A 19,725-nucleotide genomic window follows, 5' to 3' on the forward strand; every position below is an offset into this window, starting at 1 on the left:
TCTCCGATACAGCTGGGTGACAAACAATGTAGCTGTCATTACAGCACCCACATGGGATTATCCGGCTATTCTAGGAATGGCAAATGTGCCTGTTCTATAGATATACAACAACACTACTGCGTCACTGCTATATGTTATGCTGCAAAACAGATCCATCACCCAAAAGTCTAGTATTTGCTTGTTTTTTTTTGTGTGATCATCTGCACATTTACATAGACCAGTTATTTGGAGTAGCAATTCCTAGGAACGACAATTCATCATAGTTGGATTGATAAATTACACTAATGGTGTTTCCCATAACTTTTTTATGGCTTCTTCTTAAGATAGGACATTTGTATCTGGTAACACCAAGGGCTTTACACAAATGTGTTTAGTCCATGTGGCTGCCTTTTACGGACCGAACACTGCTTCAGGGACAGGAGTCCAAGTATCATAGTTATATATGATGCAAGGAATCCCTGCATTCTGACAGAACAATCGAGCTGCACTTAAAACAAGACAACAGTTCAGCACAGTGGTCCGGCTGGAATGCAGGGATTCCTTGCGTCATATATAACTATGATGCTTGAACTCCTGTCCCCATAGAAGAGTTTGATCCATTAAGAACTGTCACCAGAACGTCTGTGTTTTATGGACCAAGTGTGTTCATATGAAAAAGCCCTACAAAAAAGACAAATATTTTGTAATTAAAAATATTAATTGCTTCATGCTAAATTAAAATTATTAATGTGTGCACCAGAAAAGTGGCTTATGTAGACAACTTCTCCTATACAAGGATATAAAACAGCTAAGACCGCCAGAACTCAGAGAAAAAACTATAGGGGTTAAACATTTTCAGTAAATTAGGAGCATTCCTATTATAAATCACCCGGAAAAAGTAGCAGTTAACTAACACGTCCATTATAACAAATTGCAGCGGATTATTATAATGTTCATCATAAATCTAGAAATTTCTTCACTACAATTAAATAAGAGAAGTTGCTTTATTTTTTTTTCACTAAAAGTTCATGAACCTTCTCTGATACCCCCCCACTGATCGGCACAATGGACCCCATACTCTACAGGAAGACAGATGTGCAAATATACAAATCTATAACCTCTGAAGTCCAGTTATAGAAACCTTCTCTGCGGGTGAAATTCTGTATTCCCAAATGTTCTCAGCCACCGGTGGTGAGGATTCTGGCTTCTTACATCTACACGGTGTGGCCATGTGCACCCGTCATACACTGTCCTGGGCCATGTTATTGGGTGCTCACCACATAGTATAATAATAGACCACCGAGCCCAAGCCTTATTTCATTGCATGAACATTTTTATCCCCTTTTTTTCTTGAACAATCGAACATCAAGTACTATGGAGTAAAAGGCTGTAAATTAAATAGATTGGATTAGATTACAAGCTGCCACAATTTACCCCTCCTTTAAAATTAAGTTAGTGTCCTAGCCCTATCCCCTAATGTGCTCACAAAATGTATTACCCCTCTTAGTGGCTCCCTCCCCTCCTCACTTCTAGCTGTAAAAACTCCCCCTTTTTATAGCCCTTTCAACTTACTAAATAGTTTTATAATGAGACCCAATTAATTCCCAATAGGCATAGGGCCAGCGAGGTAGGGAGTGGTTTATTTAGGATGTCATGCTTTCCAATTTTCAAGTTCTCCTTTAATTAGCCTTCCACCTTATGCCCCCTTTAAGTAGCACCCTGACTTTATGCTCACTTTTTCGTAACCTCAACGCACCTTTCATCCAATTCTTCCCCTATGCAGTCAAATATAAAATTTTGCCCCAACAGCAGCCCTCTCTTCTCTATTCAATGGTGGTGTGAGGAGCTGGCGGCTCCTTGCTTTACCAATGCAGCCTACTCGATCTGCATCCTCCGGTTGGAAGCCATTTTGTTGGCTGTTCGGGCTTTCCGGGCCTCTTTCCAGGGGCGTAACTTGAGGGGGCGCAGAGGTTGCGGTCACACCAGGGCCCAAGAGGTTTAGGGGGCCCTTATGGTGTCACTTTCCCATATGAGAAGACTATAACTATAAACCATACATTATAGTCAGGGCCTGGCACAGTCTTTGCACTGGGGCCCATCAGCTTCTCGTTACACCACTGCCTCTTTCCGTGTGGGTTTCATAGAGTGGCATAACTAGGAGAGGCAGGGCCCCATAGTGAACTTCTGCGTGGGGCCCCACATACCCTTAAAAAATATACATACAGTGTATACACACTATATACACAGACATGCCACATATTTATACACATTTAGAGCATATACACATCACAAATACACACATACAGCATATTCACATGAAATATCCCAGATGACGGGTCCCCCTAACACTGTGGGCCCCATAGCAGCTGCTACACATGTAGTTACACTCCTGATAACCTTCTATTAGGATAAGTAATCAACATTTTTACCCCATAATTCCCCTTAATGTAGGTAAGAGAGCATCTAAATATAATGTTTCTGTAACTATGAAGCTCTGGGGATTGTGTTAGCCGGAGGTTTTGCTGTCATGTTGTGTGTGTGCTATATATATCATTAATGCAATTTTGTAATTTTCATATGATTATGACTTTCCCCAGCAGAAAGTATTTTTATGTTAGAAAACTGAAAAATAACCTGAAGCAAAAAATTGTAGCCAAGCCTGGATGTGGTATAAATCTGATTGTCAGCCTTGGAGCCTCCCAGGAGCGATGTATGTCCTATGTGTATAACTGTGAGCTATATTATACCCCCAAATACAGAATGAACATGACATCTCAGCCCATTTCCATATACTTATCAGTGTTTTAGTATTTCATGTATATCAAGTAGTTCTTCTTATTTGTACGTCACTGGTGGACTGGGGCTCATGGGGTGCGCCAGGAGAGATGATCCTTAGGGCCACCATCCATTAATATAGAACTCCTTTATATAATTCCCTTTGTTTTTAGTATTTGTTTGATATATTATCAGTGAAGTCTAATATGTTATTGAGGAATTATCTCTTAAGAAGTACCTCCGTTGGAGGTATCTCATCAATTTATTCTTATTATATCCCCTCCAACAAGTTGATCGGATGTATTAAGGGGCTTTCCAGTAAACAAAAAGTATGCTTTTACCATCTACCATCAAAATTGAGCATAACTCATAGATCCAGACACTGTAAATGTGGTAATCTTCTTATATTTGCTGTCCATGGCCTCCTTCCTTCTAAAATCGACTTATAAAATTATGGGGTTGGGGGAGCGTTACCCGAGCTGCTCCTTTCGGTAGCTTCACAGGATGTTACACTGTGCAGGAGCATTCCCCCTCCCTTACCACTGCGGGAGAGTTTACAGCAGGCAGGGGAGTGCTGAGGGAGCAGAAGGGTGGGGAAGACAGTGTAACAACCAGTGAAGCTACAACACAGAGGGGCCCTTCTCGCTCATTAATAAGTTCATAAGTTCATTTTATGAGGAGGGAGGCCATGGAAAACAAATAGGAACAACAATTCCCCATAGATGGATTGATAAATTACACAAAAGGTGTTTCCCATACCTTTTTTACGGCTTCTTCTCATGATAGGACATTTGTATCTGGTAACACTAAGGGCTTATTCGCACAAATGTGCTTTGTCCATGTGAATGCATTTCTCAAACTGAACACTGCTTCAGGGATAGGAGTCCAAGCATCTTAGTTATATGATGCAATGACTCCCTGCATTCTCTCAGGACAACCGAGCTGTACTGAAAACATGACTGGAGTTCGGCACAGTGGTCCGGCTGGAATGCAGGGACTCCTTGCATCATATATAACTATGGTGCTTGAACTCCTGTCCCCATAGAAATTTTTGGTCCACGAAGAACGTCCAGAGAAAAGTCTGTGTTTTATGGACCAAATGTGTTCATGTGAATAAGTCCTAAAAAGAGACAACTATTTGAAAATCACTTCATGTTTTTTTTTTTTTAATTGGGGTGTAATGTGAATAAAAATTATTTGCTTCAAGCTAAAATAAAGCTATCTATATGGGTACACCAGAATGTGGCTCATATAGAGAGCACAACTTCTACTATACAAGGACATGGAACAGCTAAGACTGCCAGAACGCAGAGAGAAAACACGTGGAACACGTGTATGGTCTGTTTAACCCTTTATTATGAACAGTCCCTGAGATGTAGGAAAGTCCTCCCCTCCCTCCAGTTTTGTAAATGTCGGGAATACATGTAAAACTTTCCATAATGCCAAACTGGAAAAAGTGACAAGTAAACGTCAGTATAGGTCTATAACTGAGAGCTCTGTTTGTGCCTAATTATGTACTGCATAAAAAGTGTGGATACATTTCAGGGCCACTCCACAACCTGGGTTTAGGCTATGATTAAGGAATAATCCAATTATTTTTTTTTTTTTTCAAGAAACAACTCCACTCTTGTCCATATGATGTAATGTAACGGAGCGTGCGGTTTAGGGATAGGATGTGAGCGGATGCGGAGAAGTCAGGTGCCGCACAACAACTCTACTATCCATACAATTGGGGAAATATACAAATATGTTTTCCAGGATGGGATAAGGAACAAATTGCCTTTTTAGCTACCTTGTAAGGGAACAGGTTCTACACCACAAAACTGCTAGCTCCCTCAAGTAGGGTATGAAATGTCCTTTCTAGAATTCCCTCTTTTATGTAAAAACTAAACTCAGGCAGATATGACTTTTCTCACCGCATTTTGACATGAGATGAGTCAAGTTTAGTGGTTGCAGGAATAGTGTCACTTCAGAAGCCTCTTTGGTTCTATAGAACCTAGAAATATGCTTTTTGTGCCATATAAAAGATAAGGATCTTGTGTTCCTGATGGTTCTGTGATCTACAGAGCCAGAGATACAGGCAGCTACAGATCCAATTCCTACCTGTTTTTTAAATGTATACAGGCGGTCTCCTACTTAAGGACACAGACAACCCATAGTTACAGACAGACTCTGTGACGTCTGGTGAAGCTCTCTGGATGTTACTATAGTCCCAGATTGCAATAATCAGCTGTAAGGTGTCTGTAATTAGGTTTTATTGATAATCCTTGGTCCCATTAAAGCAAAAAATGCTTAAACTCCAATTGTCACTGGGGCCAAATTTTTTTGTACAATTATAAAATATACAGTTTCAACTTACAAATTCAACTTAAGAACAAACCTCCGGACCCTATCTTGTAGGTAAATATATTCTTATCTTTAATATAACACACAAAGCATGGGTTACGGTACTATAGAACCAAAGATAGGGACTTCTAAATTTACACTATTCCTGCAACCACTCATATGTAAAAATGGGATGAGAAGTTGCCTAAACTTTGGGGGGTATTTTATATAGGTGAATGGGTGAAATTTTACAAAAATGAGAGTTCTAGAAAGGACATTTCATACCCTACCTGAGGGGAATAATAGTTTATTGGTGTAAAACCTGGTGACAGGTTTACTTTAACATCAAGCATGACTTTCAGGAAGCCTAATGACGTGATGTGGGATTCAAGCCAAACCAGTATATGTATTACAGAAGGAACAGATTCCCAACTGTAGACAGCACTGTTTCGATGTATTTGCATCTCCTCAGTTCAGCGTAGGAAACTGGTTTGGCTGAGTGAGAGGCTTTTGACTAGGGTCAGGTAGTAAGTGTTATCCTATCCATACAATAGTCATATATTGGATATAGGTAGTGGTCCAAAACCTGGCATCACCGCAGATGTTTGTAACTATCTGTGGGTCCAGCGTCTGCCTAGAAAATGTAACGAAAAGCAGTATATGGGTTATAAGTATTAAAGTATTAAGTTCAATAATAGCTGTGCCATGAGTGGCCATTATCTAAGCTTCTTGGTGCCATGGCTTCCTCATGCTGCTTTGCTGTGCAGTGGTACATGGTACTGATGCCATCACCGGTCACCACACACTTTTCTCTGTCTACTTACTCTGTCATGACTTAAGTCATTCACATCTAATATACCTCCAGTATTATTCCTCTAACTACTAAATTTCATAATTTCGCTTTAAAAAAAATGTTAAAAAAAACATAACTAATAAACAAGGTAAATGTTCTGTAATAATTTTGTAGCGATCCATCAATTAGGTAATATAAATCGTGTAAGTGGTGGGAAGGGGAAGGACACATACACAAATTATGATGCTTCAACCTGATTAGACCTGATCGTCATATGAGGATGTGAAGCTGTTGGTGGTATCCTCTGCATCTGTGTAAAATGCCTGGTAACTCCACAGAATGAGAAGGTCTAAAACGTGTTGGAACCTTGTAAACTCCCTTCATGAAGATGACTGCCCCATTTCTTGGGTGATCTCAAGTAGTATCTTGTTACATTGTATATGATTGGCCCAGTCACCATCATACTGAGTACTCCGTTAACTCCCATTATCCAATTACTCACACTGTGGGCTCTATTGGATGGGTTTTGGGTTGACACATTTGCTGAAAACCCAATGCATAGACTTGAAGCTTGAGATAAAACGACTGCATACATGGTTACTTTCTGGGACCCTGGCCTAAATCTGCCCAAACACATGAAATATTTATGGACTGATATGTATATTTTTGACAGCTTCCACAAACATTATTTTGACAGGTAGGAATTTCCTCTACCTGGTTCTGACCTAGATTAGGGACGGTTCTTAGGATTCATTCTTCTATCTTTTTTCCATCCTGAAGAAGGTAACTTACTATACATGATTATAATTCTAGCTGACTTTGGATTGATAACCTAAAATTAGTGGCTATTTCTTTTAGGATAATTCACAATTATAGATTTATGAGATCTTCTTGACCATACATGAACATGTTAAGGTCCTATAGATGGGCCCTTAGAATCCTAACCCTTGGTGGACCCAGGCTAGTTCTCACAAGAGTAGAATGTGGTTCAGTATACAGGCGATCCCCTACTTAAGAACACCCGACTTACAGATGGCCCCTAGTTACAAACGGACCTCTGGATGGTGGTAATTTACTGTACTTTAGCTATAGGCTATAAAAATCAGCTGTATGAGTTATAAAAGGTTTCTGTAATGAAGCTTTATTGATAACTCTGGTTCTTATGACAACATGAAAACATTTTTAAAATCCAATCACAGTCTAAAAAACATTCTGGCTGGGGTTACAATGATAAAATATACAGTTCTGACTTACATACAAATTCAACTTAAGAACAAACCTACAGAACCTACAGAATCTTGTACGTAACCCCGGGACTGCCTGTATTTCTATGTCCGATATGTGAATTTCTGTGCCGATCTGCGAAACGCGTAAAAACACTTGAAGCGCTTCTAGCTCAGGGTTATAAAATACCCGTACATTATCCCTTACTGGTATCAGCCGCTGCGCACTTAGAGACTAATGGGAGTTATTTTGGATTATGTGATGTAGCAAATGCACAGAACACTTTTATACATGGATGGAGAGAAAAATTAAATCTATGCTCCTGATTTTCTAAATTTGGCATAATACAGTATTCAGGCTTCAACCATCTGGGATAGAAGATCTCTGTTCCTCTTCATTTCTGTGTGAGTGACTGGAGGGAAGAACTTGTGCTTTCAGATGAAAGTACATTTTTTTGAAAGTCTGAAATTTAGTTTTGATAAATTTTTTTGTGAAAGATACATAGGGTCCATGAGACTGTCAGACAATTGTAAGGACCTCTCCTTAGCTAGTATGACATCACGTCAGAGTGCAGCCCCAGTAATTGTTGAGGAATCTTTGAGTCTTACCCCCACTAATGGAAAGAGGTCATCTCATTGTAAGGATTCTTTAGAAGACTGGCAGGCTATATACACTGGGGCAGGGGCTGGCAGGCTACATACACTGGGGCAGGGGCTGGCAGGCTATATACACTGGGGCAGGGGCTGTGACCAATGCATTTTCCCCCCTCGGCTTATACTCGAGTCAATAGGTTTTCCCAGTATTTTGTGGTAAAATTTAGGGGCCTCGGCTTATACTCGGGTCGGCTTATACTCGAGTATATACGGTACTTATAACTCAGCAGTGACCCCCGACACAGACGTCCTCTTTAAGAAATGTACAGACACAGAATGTTTTGCTCTTTGAAAATGTGGAGATCCACTCCAGCCGTACATATACTTTCCTTTGCATAATACAAAAAGCATTTTTTTTCTTTTGTTTGCAGGTTTTGTTTTTCGTCTTTGCCTAATGCATTGCGGAAATGTCATGTCCCGATGCCAGGCGTCCTCAATAATATAACAATAGTCATCTGAATCGGGCAGAAAGCCAAACACAACTTACGGAACGGTTTCTTGCATTCTTTAGGTTTTTTATAATCACTGATATCCTGCTATAAATGCGCCCTATGCAGTCCAGCCTCACAGAAGAGCGAGCTGGTAACACACAGAATTTGTATTCATCTAAAATCTGATCAGGGGTTGGGAGGTCAGAATGGGGATCCACCAGTCCTTGCCCAATTGCTTTATATGGAACTTCAGGAAATCTTAAAGGACATCCATCCAATCCCAGAAATCCTTTGCAGTATAGACAGATCAGAGGAAGTTGTTTGACCAAGTTCAAGAAAAGGGGGTCTTTTTAAGCAGGGTTGTTACAGTATGACCCTAGTAACCAGTCTGTCTCAGATTATTCAGATCTTCAGCACATTATGTAAAAGAAATATAATGTGAACCGTTACAATAAGGTCAAAAAAAAAAGTTTGACAATTTTCTATCTGTGTGGTATACACGGCTGTATTCAAACAGGGTGTTTTTTTGGATTTGGCAATTATATTATAATAACATTATTCTAGAGTTCCTTAGGAAAACCTGTGGAATTATTCTCCAATCCACTATCTAGCTTTACAGAACCTGTTTGTGTCCGTTTTGTAGAGGAGTTTTCCCAAGATATATTATTAGCCCTTATACTTTGGACAATCTGATTGGTTGAGTGGTCCTGTTTTCACTAGTGAATGGAGGGTGGAGCCTGCATCCTGCCACTCGCAGTCTATGTTGCAGAGCACAGCGCTCTGCTATCTCTGGCACTCTAATAAACAGTGAATGGGAGTGATGGAGATACCTGATCAATGTGCTCTGCAATTTATGACACTTCCATAGTATTGTATTAAGACACATTCTCAGACTGCCCCCCAGCCAGTGAGAACTGGACTCCTATTCAATCCATTGCTGAGGGTCCAGGAGTCATACCCCCACCAACTAGATTGTTATTCCCTATCCTGTGGAGAGCGGATAAGAATATAGCTTGGCCCTTTTAAAGAAATACTAGCATCTCGGATCTACCTATTAAAGTAGATTCGGGGGCAGGTTCATCTAATAAATATAATCTGAGCCCCTTTTAGGGCAGGTTGTACTGAAAAGAACGTGCAAAGTCAGACAGAAAACTGGCAAAGGGGCTTTAATAAATGTGGGCTATTGAATAAACCACCAGTGGGGCAAAAAATCTGGTCTAATAAATATCCCCCACAGTTCCCATACACAACCTGCCAGGGAATGAGATCTCTGTTCTCCTTATTGGTGTGGGTCCAACTTTAGAAAACCCACCAATCAGACAGTTATCCCCTATAGGAAATGACAATCCCATGTATATAGATGTATTCATTGTTATCTTCTATATATATATATATATATATATATATATATATATATATATATATATATCTCTGTATATATTGCAAACAAAGGAAGCCTTTCTGCATCTAAAATATCTTTAATAAAACATGTATCTCTTTTTTCACCTTTTTTTGGCCTTGAACTTGGCTCTTTGCTGCCTGCTCTTATTTACTGTAATAAATTCTAAATAATTGCATAGAAGTATGAAGGGAGATAAGATGGATGTGAACCCCGGGCAGTGCCAGCTCAGCAGTGGTTAAGGCACCAGACAGATTTGACAACCCTTGATATAAAAGGCTGGTTGTTATTGAAACGGCTCGGCCAGCTACAGCTGTCTTAGGAATGTTTCCAAATGATGCCAAAAATGTGCTGCTATCACTATAGAATTTAATTTTAGAAGAAAATAGGATTAGGGCAATCATTAATACGGTGGGCCGAGGAAATGTCTCCAGTTAGTACTTTACATTGTACAGAACATAACCTGGGTGTAAAGTTGCCCTGACCCCCGGTATGAGAGTATTCCAGTAATTCCCAGCATGCACTGCACTGGACCGCTGCCTAAATAATCACAGGCAAAAGGTTCACATGGATGTAGTGTTTCTATTGTCTTGTGTTTTTTTTTTCTCCAAAAAATGCACATACACAGCGACATCTTGGGAATATTGCTGTGGACATGTTGAGTCCCTTCGGGACTAATGCTTCTGCAATGTGGCGTTCAGTAAAAATATTCCCACAGTGTCCCTCATGGTCCCCAGAAATGGGCCACTTTATCATACCTTGGCTGATTGATGACCTTAAGCCCATGGGACTTCCTGAGATACACCAGAATTTTGAAGACTGTTGCTACTTGGGTATCAGTGATGATGGCTAAGACTGACACATGTATAACTGGTCTAAATAAATCAACATAAACCCACTTTTACAAACTAGAGCCTATGTTGTGGTTCCAACACTTGACTTCATGTATAATACCAAGTGGAGGTATAGGTGGTTGTGTGTACATTCTTGTAGTACAGGGCAAGGAGGCAAAATGAGCAATGAAAGCCTAGGCCCAACATATATAGGCTACTGTGAGTATATGAAACGAATCTGAATGGACTAAAACAATGATTACGATACGCCACCATGGGTTTTGTTTGGTCTTCTATGGTCAGGGGTAGGTTGGCCATTGACTTGGTGGAGAAAATCTGATGGGTCAGTAATTTATGAGGAAGGGCACAGTAGAAATTTAGAGGAAATATTCTAGGAGCATGACAATACCAATATATTTCATTATTTCATACAGATAAATATGAATATGTTCATATGTTCCATAGTCCGTTGTTTGCGGCCTGTGTTTCCTCAGTGTGTGAAATCCGCTCATATGCCGATGACTACCAGACCCGCAAACATGGACAGGTATAGGACCGGTTCTGGCCATTGCCATCATGCAGTCGTCTCACACACAGGGCCGTGGAAACTCTCTGTTCTCTTGCGAATGCATCAGACATTTCCTTTTGATCGCTGTCAATCCTTAAGAGCTCGTAGTGATCAGTTACATAATGTCAGACATTACTAGTAATAACGTGATTTCTATGAATGATGTCCATGGATTGCATCTTGTTTGGGACACGGCAGGAATTTGCATACACACCTATGATTTATACTGGAGTAGATGTTATTCCTCCAGAACTATTATCAATGTGACCTGAATACTCATATAATGTAACATCAATATTTAAACGGAAAACATTAAGGGGCTGGGTTATGTTATTGGGTTTCGTATCACAATATGGATGCCACCTAAGATGAAAAGGGCCCTTCTCAAGTTATTCAATATTAGTAAAGAATTTGCGGAAAAACTTGGAGACCATAGTCCTATATAGATTGTCCCCATTTTTCTTATGTTCAGGTTTTTGATCTGCCTTGTTCCACTTTAATATGTTCCCTAAATTTGCATCCCTTCTGTTTCCTTACAATATTGTCACAGTAGATTTTCTTTTCTCTTCTTGGACAACTACAGGGATCGTAGTCAAGACGTGGCTTCTGAGGCATATGCCCCAAGTCAGTGGTGGCGAACCTATGGCACGGGTGCCAGAGGTGGCAATCTGAGCCCTCTCTGAGTGGGCCATCACCCTAGAACAGAGATTACAAGTCTGGACTCAAAGAATCTTCCTGAAGTCCCCGGCAACTTAAAGGGGTTGTCCTGTAGTGGCATGTTTGGCCCTATCTCTGTCAGTTCCATAGAGATGAACGGAGCAGCCCACGCATGCGTGACCAGCTGCTACATTTATCTCGGGGTGCAACAGGGGTACATCGGACCCCTGTTCTCGTGATCCGTGGGGTGACCACTGAGACCACCACTGATCAGCAAGTGGATAGGGCCTAACTTACTATGACAGGAGAACCCCTTTAAGAGATGCTGCTCACGGTGCCATTGTAAGGTGACACACACTTGGCTGATGGAGCCTGCAGGAAATGAGAGAAGGTGTGGACAGGGTTGATTATCTTTGGAGGTCCTTCTGCTGGAACCACAATTCTTCCTGTACAGAGAGACCCTCGAGAGAAGCTACAATGGAAGTCTGAATTTGCCCTCTTCCTTTCAATTGTGTTGGTGTCCTCAGAAGGCTGATAAAAAGTTGTGAAACAGGGAGCAATAAGGTACTGCTTACATTTCTGTGTTGGCACTTCGCGATAAACAAGTGGGTTTCGGTTGAGGTTTGCCATCACTGCCCTAAAGTTGAGGCTTTGAGAGATACCAACAAGCCACTGAAACTTGGTCAGGGAATTTGGGTACATTGTTATGTTATGAGGTTGCAATCTCATTTGGATCTTCGTGGATTTAAAGATTGTCATATTCTATGGGATATATACTTTAAACAACAGGAAAAAATGTGCTGTTCTTTGCATCACAAACCATGGCTGGGATTTGATTGTTGACCCCAACCTACTACTATCTTTATACTACTCGGCCTGTTGACCCCACATACTAATCCATGGGTGGGTGATCATTAGGAAGATCACATGGCCAGTTATTCATGGATTCCTTGGAGTACAAGCCGGGTGTCAATGAAATATGATCCTGACCTTAAGAAGAACATGTAATGGTTGAATGCACTTCTACATATATTATACTACCCAAGATCTTAGTAAATGTTACTCAGCCAACCAGGACCGGACCGGTGTGCTATGTTCTCGTACAGAGGGATGTGCTGGGTACTGAAGCATCCTGGACGGCTAACTTCACTAATCACTGTCTGAAGCCTTTAATGCCGCTCAACATTCTTAGAACTTGTTCAACCATCATGTAATCTTCAGAGATTCTTAAATCAAGAGGAGTCGTGCTTTATTATGTTAAGCGTCTCTTATCTGATGTTCTGGTTGTTTTATGATAATCTACAGGTTCTATTTTTAAAGTTCTTCAGCTTTGAAAAAAAAAAAAGAGATGAAAATCAAAGAATTTGATCTTAACTAGTCTTTTATGTTTTTTTTGTATTTTATAGCTTGGCACCTTGGAAAAGTATTTTTATTGGAAGTGTATGATAGACTTTAAAGTGTACATCACCTTTTCACCAAACAGTGCAGATCCCAGTGTCTGCGAGGTATCACACAATTTCTGGCTATTATGTGACCTGTATTCTTTTTTTTTCAGGCAATTTTCTCCTTTGCAGTCTCTTTTGCTAAAGTTGCATGGTGGTGGAGATCTAGCTGCTGTGACTCACTCCTCCCCCTCCCCTCTGCATAGAGTTTTATATGTAATCTGACACCTCTGAGTGAAACGTTGTAAAGGAAGGAAGAAGGGGGTGATAAGAGTCAAAGTGGAGAAAGTAGAACTTCACTAATAAAATATATTGCAAAGTTTCTCGTATATGTCAGCGCTGATGCATGTGCGGTAGTATCAGTATCTTCTGAAAGTGAAGCCACTTTGGGGTTTACATCCAGAATGATGAGCCAACTGCACAATACTGATACTACTGCGCATGTGCAGGGATTGCCAAGAGCCACCAGATGTTGCTGCCTCTCTGGCTGGGCGGAGCCCAAAGATGCTCTGGTGACGACCCCTGGAGCCCTTCAGCCTCACTTGCATTTTTTAAAAACCTTTTTCTTGAGAAAAAGGAGGGCACAAAATTATACAATAAGAACAGATCCCATCTGAGGATGAACACTGCAATATGTGAGTGTTTTTGGTTTATAATGGCTGATTCTGGTGGTAGATTTTCTTTAAAGTATATTTTTATGCAAAACATTTTGAAAAGTTAGTGACTACATATATCAGTTAGGACACTATTTATTCCTTTAAGGGGGTTTTCTGCCATTAGGATATTGATGACCTATACTTATCCTATGAAGATTGGTAGGGGTCTGACTTTTGGCACCCATTCAATCACCTGTTTGTTGAACATAATAGTCTATTCTGTTTACCTAATCTATCTACCTATGTTCCATCTACTACCTACCTAGATACTCCACAGCCCTATTACTGAGTAGGTAAAGTTTAGGTAGATGCAACATGATAAAATATAGCTAGAACAAAGGAGGGAATTTTTTAAGACCGGCATTTTAAACATTAATCTTCCTCTCTTCAGCATGCTACACGCCAGATTTATTAGGGGCTCCGGCCTCTTAGTAAATCCAAAAAAGTACTCTGCTGAAGCCAGAATGAATCTCATCCTGGTCAAGAATTCACCTGTAGCTTCCATCGGTTTTCTGTCTTTAGTAAATATGGCCGACAGGGGCATTGACACCATTTTGGGCATAGAAGTACAGGGAGTGGGGCGGAAATTGACAAAATGGTAGAGACTTGTACTTTTTACTTGCCTTACCCTACAGAAAACTGGTGGAGAAGGCATAATAAATGCCCCCCCCCCCCCATAGTCAAAAGCTAAAAGATTGAGGTGCCAAGATTAAATAGCCTGTCCTAGTGGGAGGACACTAATATCCTTTAAATTGGGTTATTGTGGTTTAAAAACATCACATGACACATACCATTTAAAGGGGTTGTCTGGAGGCTGAAAAATAACAGGTCTTTATTCGAAAAACAACGCCACACCTGGCCATGGTTTGTGCCGGTATTGCAGCTGCATAGAGATGAATAGAGCTGAGTTGCAATACCGGCACAAACCATGGTCTGGCGTGGTGCTGTTTATGGAAGAAAGCTTCCTTGATTTCCAGCCTCCAGATAACCCCTTTAAGGACAGAGCCATATGATAGCCCCTTTAACACTGCTACCATAAAGGTGAATGGGGCTATAGTGTTAAATACTCTACAAAGATGCACTTGTACGCATCATTTGGTGTCATAGGAACGACAGACCCATCTCTGTCGATAACTTTAAAAAAAAGTCAAGAATTTTGTTTTGGTTTTTTTGGACAGATTTAGTTCAAACTGGTTATTCCTGAAAATAATGGGATCTGTCTAGACCTAGAAAAAGTTTCTAGTCGCCGGTTTAAAGCAAATATCTGAGACAGCCTGAATATTTAACTCGCATTGCCTGATGTTGGGAGTAACCTGAAAATATGCCTGTTATTTGCTGTTTTTATGTTCGTGTATGAGTATGATTGTGTGTTTGTTACAGCCCCCGTGCACCATGATATCCGTTGTACTTAGGGGCTATTACTTGGTGACCTATGTTACGCTGTGAATCTTTGGAATGTTATAAAGTTTTCTAAATCAAAATCAATATGGCTGTCTAGAAGGTTCCACGTGATTGGAGAGTCACATGACCTCACTCACTGTTGAGTAAAGTTAAACGGGATTGGGCAATCCCATACACACAATGTGGGAAAACACAATGTGACCTGTCACTTATTGCCACAAATCATAGTGTGACAATCGAATCGTAGCAGTATCCGCTGCAGAAACAAGCCGATTGTGTATGGATTTTGTTTTGGATAATCCGTAGCGCGAGGCTACACACTATGCTGTTTCATCCGAATGTGTCTCATCCGTATATGTTATACAGTGGTCTCACATTTCAATGTTATTCACTGTTGTCATGCACACTGCCATTTTTCACAGATTCTGTGTCGGCATATCTGTGTAGCAACTTTTTTTTTTAAAGCAGGTCCTATTCCTGTCCGTATTTCAAGGTAACACAAAATCAAGTGATTGGAAGAAGCCAATTACATCATTTGCCAGTCTTCCATACATCCATAAACACGATGGACATATGGGTGACGCCTTATGCAGACGAATGCATACTTCGCTGGGGTCACAACCCAGGCGTATCATACAGCCGGCTGGAGAAGGGCATGGGTGAGCGCTCCTTACCCCTCCCCTATCCATTGAAAGAGGTTCACTGGCTCTGCAAATCTGCCAAAATATAGATAGACCTGTATTAGACATGTATTTTGTGGTGTGGCCACCTCGCACGGTCACGGTGCAGTGAGACCCTGTGGGGGGCATTTATTAATTTGGGTGCAGAGTGGCACTGGCAGGGTGCTATAATTTTCACTGTGACTTTTGTGAAGTTTGTGGTGCAAGGGATTCATGACTTGGCGCACAGACAAAAGGTGAAATAGAACTCCCTATACCAGCCTTTTACTGTTCTCTTTTTTTGTGCCACAAATTATGCCACAAAACAAGTCAGAAAAATAGAGGTGCTAGAAAAGTGTACCCAAATTTAGAAAATTTTGCACCCAAAATAGTAAAATCACCAATAGTGCCACCGACACTTCATAGATAAGGTGCAAGAGTCAGAATAATTGGGGAAAAAAGATTCCGTTGATAATAAATACCCCCTTGTGAGCCCACTGTGACCTGGTGCCATAGACTTCTATCGTAGTCGTGATCTTGCCGCAATTTCTCCCGTCAGTTCACGGCCACCGTTAAGGCCATATAAATAGGACTTGTCCTAGACTGTTAAAAAAAACATTGGTGGCCGTGAGGGGGCTGCTTAAAAAAATAAACATATACTCACCTCCGCGGTCCTTCCCACGCTGCCATCTCTCCGGACGGTGCCCATGTTTTCCCATTGGCTTGTATTTTCACTGTGGAAAAAAATTATGAAACATCTTATTTTTTTTTCACGGACGTCCGTGGGTCCGCAAAAAATATAAACTGATGAAATATGTTTGGTTTTTTTAATTTCTCACTGATGAGGCTGAAAAACCAGGTGTGGTGCTTTCAAGTCAAAGCTTTCGTTTTTTTTTTTTTTTTGCGGACACGAAGATAAAACGCAACTGAAGCTGAGCACCAACACCAATGTGAAAGAGCCCTCCTATGAACCTATTACATTGCAATAAGATTAATTATAATATTGATATTACACCTAATGCCTCCATATCCATCATATAGTCATAACAAGTGCTAGGTGTGAATGGTTCCCTATCAGTCTACGTATTTACATTGCTACTGTATCCAGTGTGGAATGAATCCAGGGCTTGTTCTGATGGATGACTATGAGACATGTAGACATAGCAGTGAGTCAGGGAATGAAGAGAGTATGTAATATAAGGTGGGAAGGATGGCTTATCAGCCCCTGGAACATGTAATGTGTTTACAGTAGCTGGCAAATGAGAGCACAAAGCCAAGTGCTCCCCTTCTGCGACTGTGCTGAATGCTTTGTATGGACGTCACTGGCAGCAGGTCTATGGGTGCAGCTACCGCAGCATGATGCAGTGTGGGGAAGGCAGGGTGGCAGCAGGGGCACCCTGGGCTGCAGAGCTTGCAATCACAGACACTGGAGCAGCAGTGGATGTGTGATATCCCTGCAGACAGGCTCCCTGTGTCTCCTGGAGGAGGTGCAGCCTATCTGCCTGCCAGCCCCTCAGCTCAATAGGATTTACAGGCTGCAGGAGCCATTCTCAGCAATGTGGATGTAGACTGAGCTGCATACATGGAACAAAAGGTGTCACCCCCTGTGTACCCTGCAGTGCCAGCTTCACCACCATCATCATCATCAGCTACAAACAGGCTGCAGTGAAGGAGAAGCAGCATCACAGGGTGAAGGAGGAGCACACTGGAAGAAGCATCTCATGGCTTATTAATGAGGGCTCTACCTAGCAGGAAGAGGTGAAACCCATCTGCAGACTTCATTTCCTCTGCTGACCTCTAGTTTGGTGTCAGTCACCTCCTCACATAACTGTACCTGCTAGGAGGAGGTGCAGCATACAGAAGACATGGCCAGCCAGCAGGACTCAGGCTTCTTTGAGATCAGTATCAAGTATTTGCTGAAATCCTGGAGTAATAGTAAGTATCTTGTGGATGAAGCCTTTTAGGAGATGTCCCCCTGTGAATTGTACTGTATACTGGGTAGCAGAATGTATATAGGCACTGGGTGACTCAATCTGCTGTGTCAGGCTGGGGAGATGAAGGCAGCCTATAGGACAAGGATGCACATAGCGGGTTATGTAAACAACAGTGATACATTGTATGTGTATATTGTATGTATGAATAATATATATATGTGTGTGTCTGTGTATATCTATGTAAACAACAGTGATACATTGTATGTGTGCATATATATATATATATATATATATATATATATATATATATATATATATGTGAGTGTATATATATGTAAACAACAGTGATACATTGTATGTGTTTTTATATATATATATGTGTGTGTGTAGATATATATATATATATATATATATATATATATAGATATATAATGTGTGTGTATGTATATGTGTGTATGTGTGTGTATATATATATATATATATATATATATATATAGTGTGTGTGTGTGTAAACAGTGATATATATATATATATATTCATACATACAATGCATGTGTGTGTGTGTGTGTGTATATATATATATATATATATATATATATATATATATGTATGTGTAATATATATATATATATATGTAAACAACAGTGATACATTGTATGTGTTATATATATATATATCTATACGTGTGTGTGTGTATATATATATATATATATATATATATATATATATATATATATGTATATATATATATATGTATATATATATGTATGTAAACAACAGTGATACATTGTATGTATGAATATATATATATATATCTATATATATGTGTGTGTATGTATATATGTATGTAAATAACAGTGATACATTGTGTGTGTATATATAATGTGTATATATTTATTTATATATATAATGTGAATATGTTTTATTGTGATTTGTGGATTTGTTTACACTGTATACTATCTGTCATGCTATACATTGTTACTGGAAGGGAGGTGGTGTGTGATAATTCATGCAAAGTTATTTTTAGCATTGTGTCAACTTATTAAAAATGCTTGGGTGTGGTGCAGTTACTGAACACTTTTATTATAAAGCCCAGAAATATTTAATAGTCCTGCGCAAGGCCAAGGGGTGGAAGCTTCCCTGTATTATGCTCACTTGTAAAAATCCCAAATAATATATCCAGATTGATGCTGGTAAAAAAAAAAAGGAAAACATTGTAGCAGAACACCTGCTGCGAACTTCAAAAACAAATGCGGCCAATTACTAGCAGCGGGAAGACATCATAGTGATAGACTGTGCATAGAAGCAGGATAACAGCATACATGTCTTATGTAGTGACATTTACTATGTAGTGGGTTGTTTATCTTGCTCTTTTACTTTCTTGTACGGAATACGGTAATTCAATAACACAATTAATATTTGGAACTACCGAGGAAATGAACCCTGAACAGGAGAGGATTCTCCTAGAAGCTCTGATACAAAGTCTTCTCTAATAGTAGTATAAACATAATAGAGGGTATGAAGTATACTGGGGATGACTAATGGTGGTATTACCAAGGCTTCTAATACAACGTAGAGCTACAATGTCATACAACATAGAGGTAGAATGTCCTCGACATAGTGTTATAATATCATACAACAGTCATAGAGCTATAATGTCACACAACGTAGAGTTATAAATATCATACAACATAGAGCTCCATCCTGATGTATATGCTGTAACACATCCCTGTCCTTGAGGAGCACCCGTTGTTTGCTATAGGGTCGCTGATGGGTAAAGATCTCTGGTACATAATGGATAACTTTGACCCTGGACAGAGAGATGGACGTGACATTGTTCTGGTTTCAACATATGAAGAATAACTTCCAAATTTTTTCGGGTCCGGTTTCTAGTTCAGTTTTCTTCGGTCTAGTAACACCTTTCCCCTTAGACGTATTATATTTGCTTTGCATGTCAAATAAAAAAAAAAAATACTTGTCATGTTCAGATACTATT

At 40.1% G+C, this 19,725-nt stretch overlaps 1 protein-coding gene across 5 annotated transcripts in view; it reads left to right on the forward strand.

Moving 5' to 3' along the window:
* The window catches only part of FRY (FRY microtubule binding protein), a 244,568-nt gene that overhangs the window by 75,215 nt on the left and 149,628 nt on the right, over positions 1-19,725 (forward strand). For 2 of the 5 annotated variants that reach the window (XM_072134382.1, XM_072134384.1), the window contains exon 1: positions 17,095-17,730. The exons of the other annotated variants lie outside the window; for them this stretch is intronic. In XM_072134382.1, coding sequence (XP_071990483.1) covers positions 17,661-17,730 — 70 coding nt within the window. In that variant the 5' untranslated portion in view covers positions 17,095-17,660. Of the gene's footprint in view, positions 1-17,094; positions 17,731-19,725 lie in introns of those variants that run through there. 5 annotated transcript variants of the gene reach the window in all.

The sequence above is a fragment of the Engystomops pustulosus genome, chromosome 2 (genome assembly GCF_040894005.1).
Source record: "Engystomops pustulosus chromosome 2, aEngPut4.maternal, whole genome shotgun sequence".
NCBI lineage: Eukaryota > Metazoa > Chordata > Amphibia > Anura > Leptodactylidae > Engystomops > Engystomops pustulosus.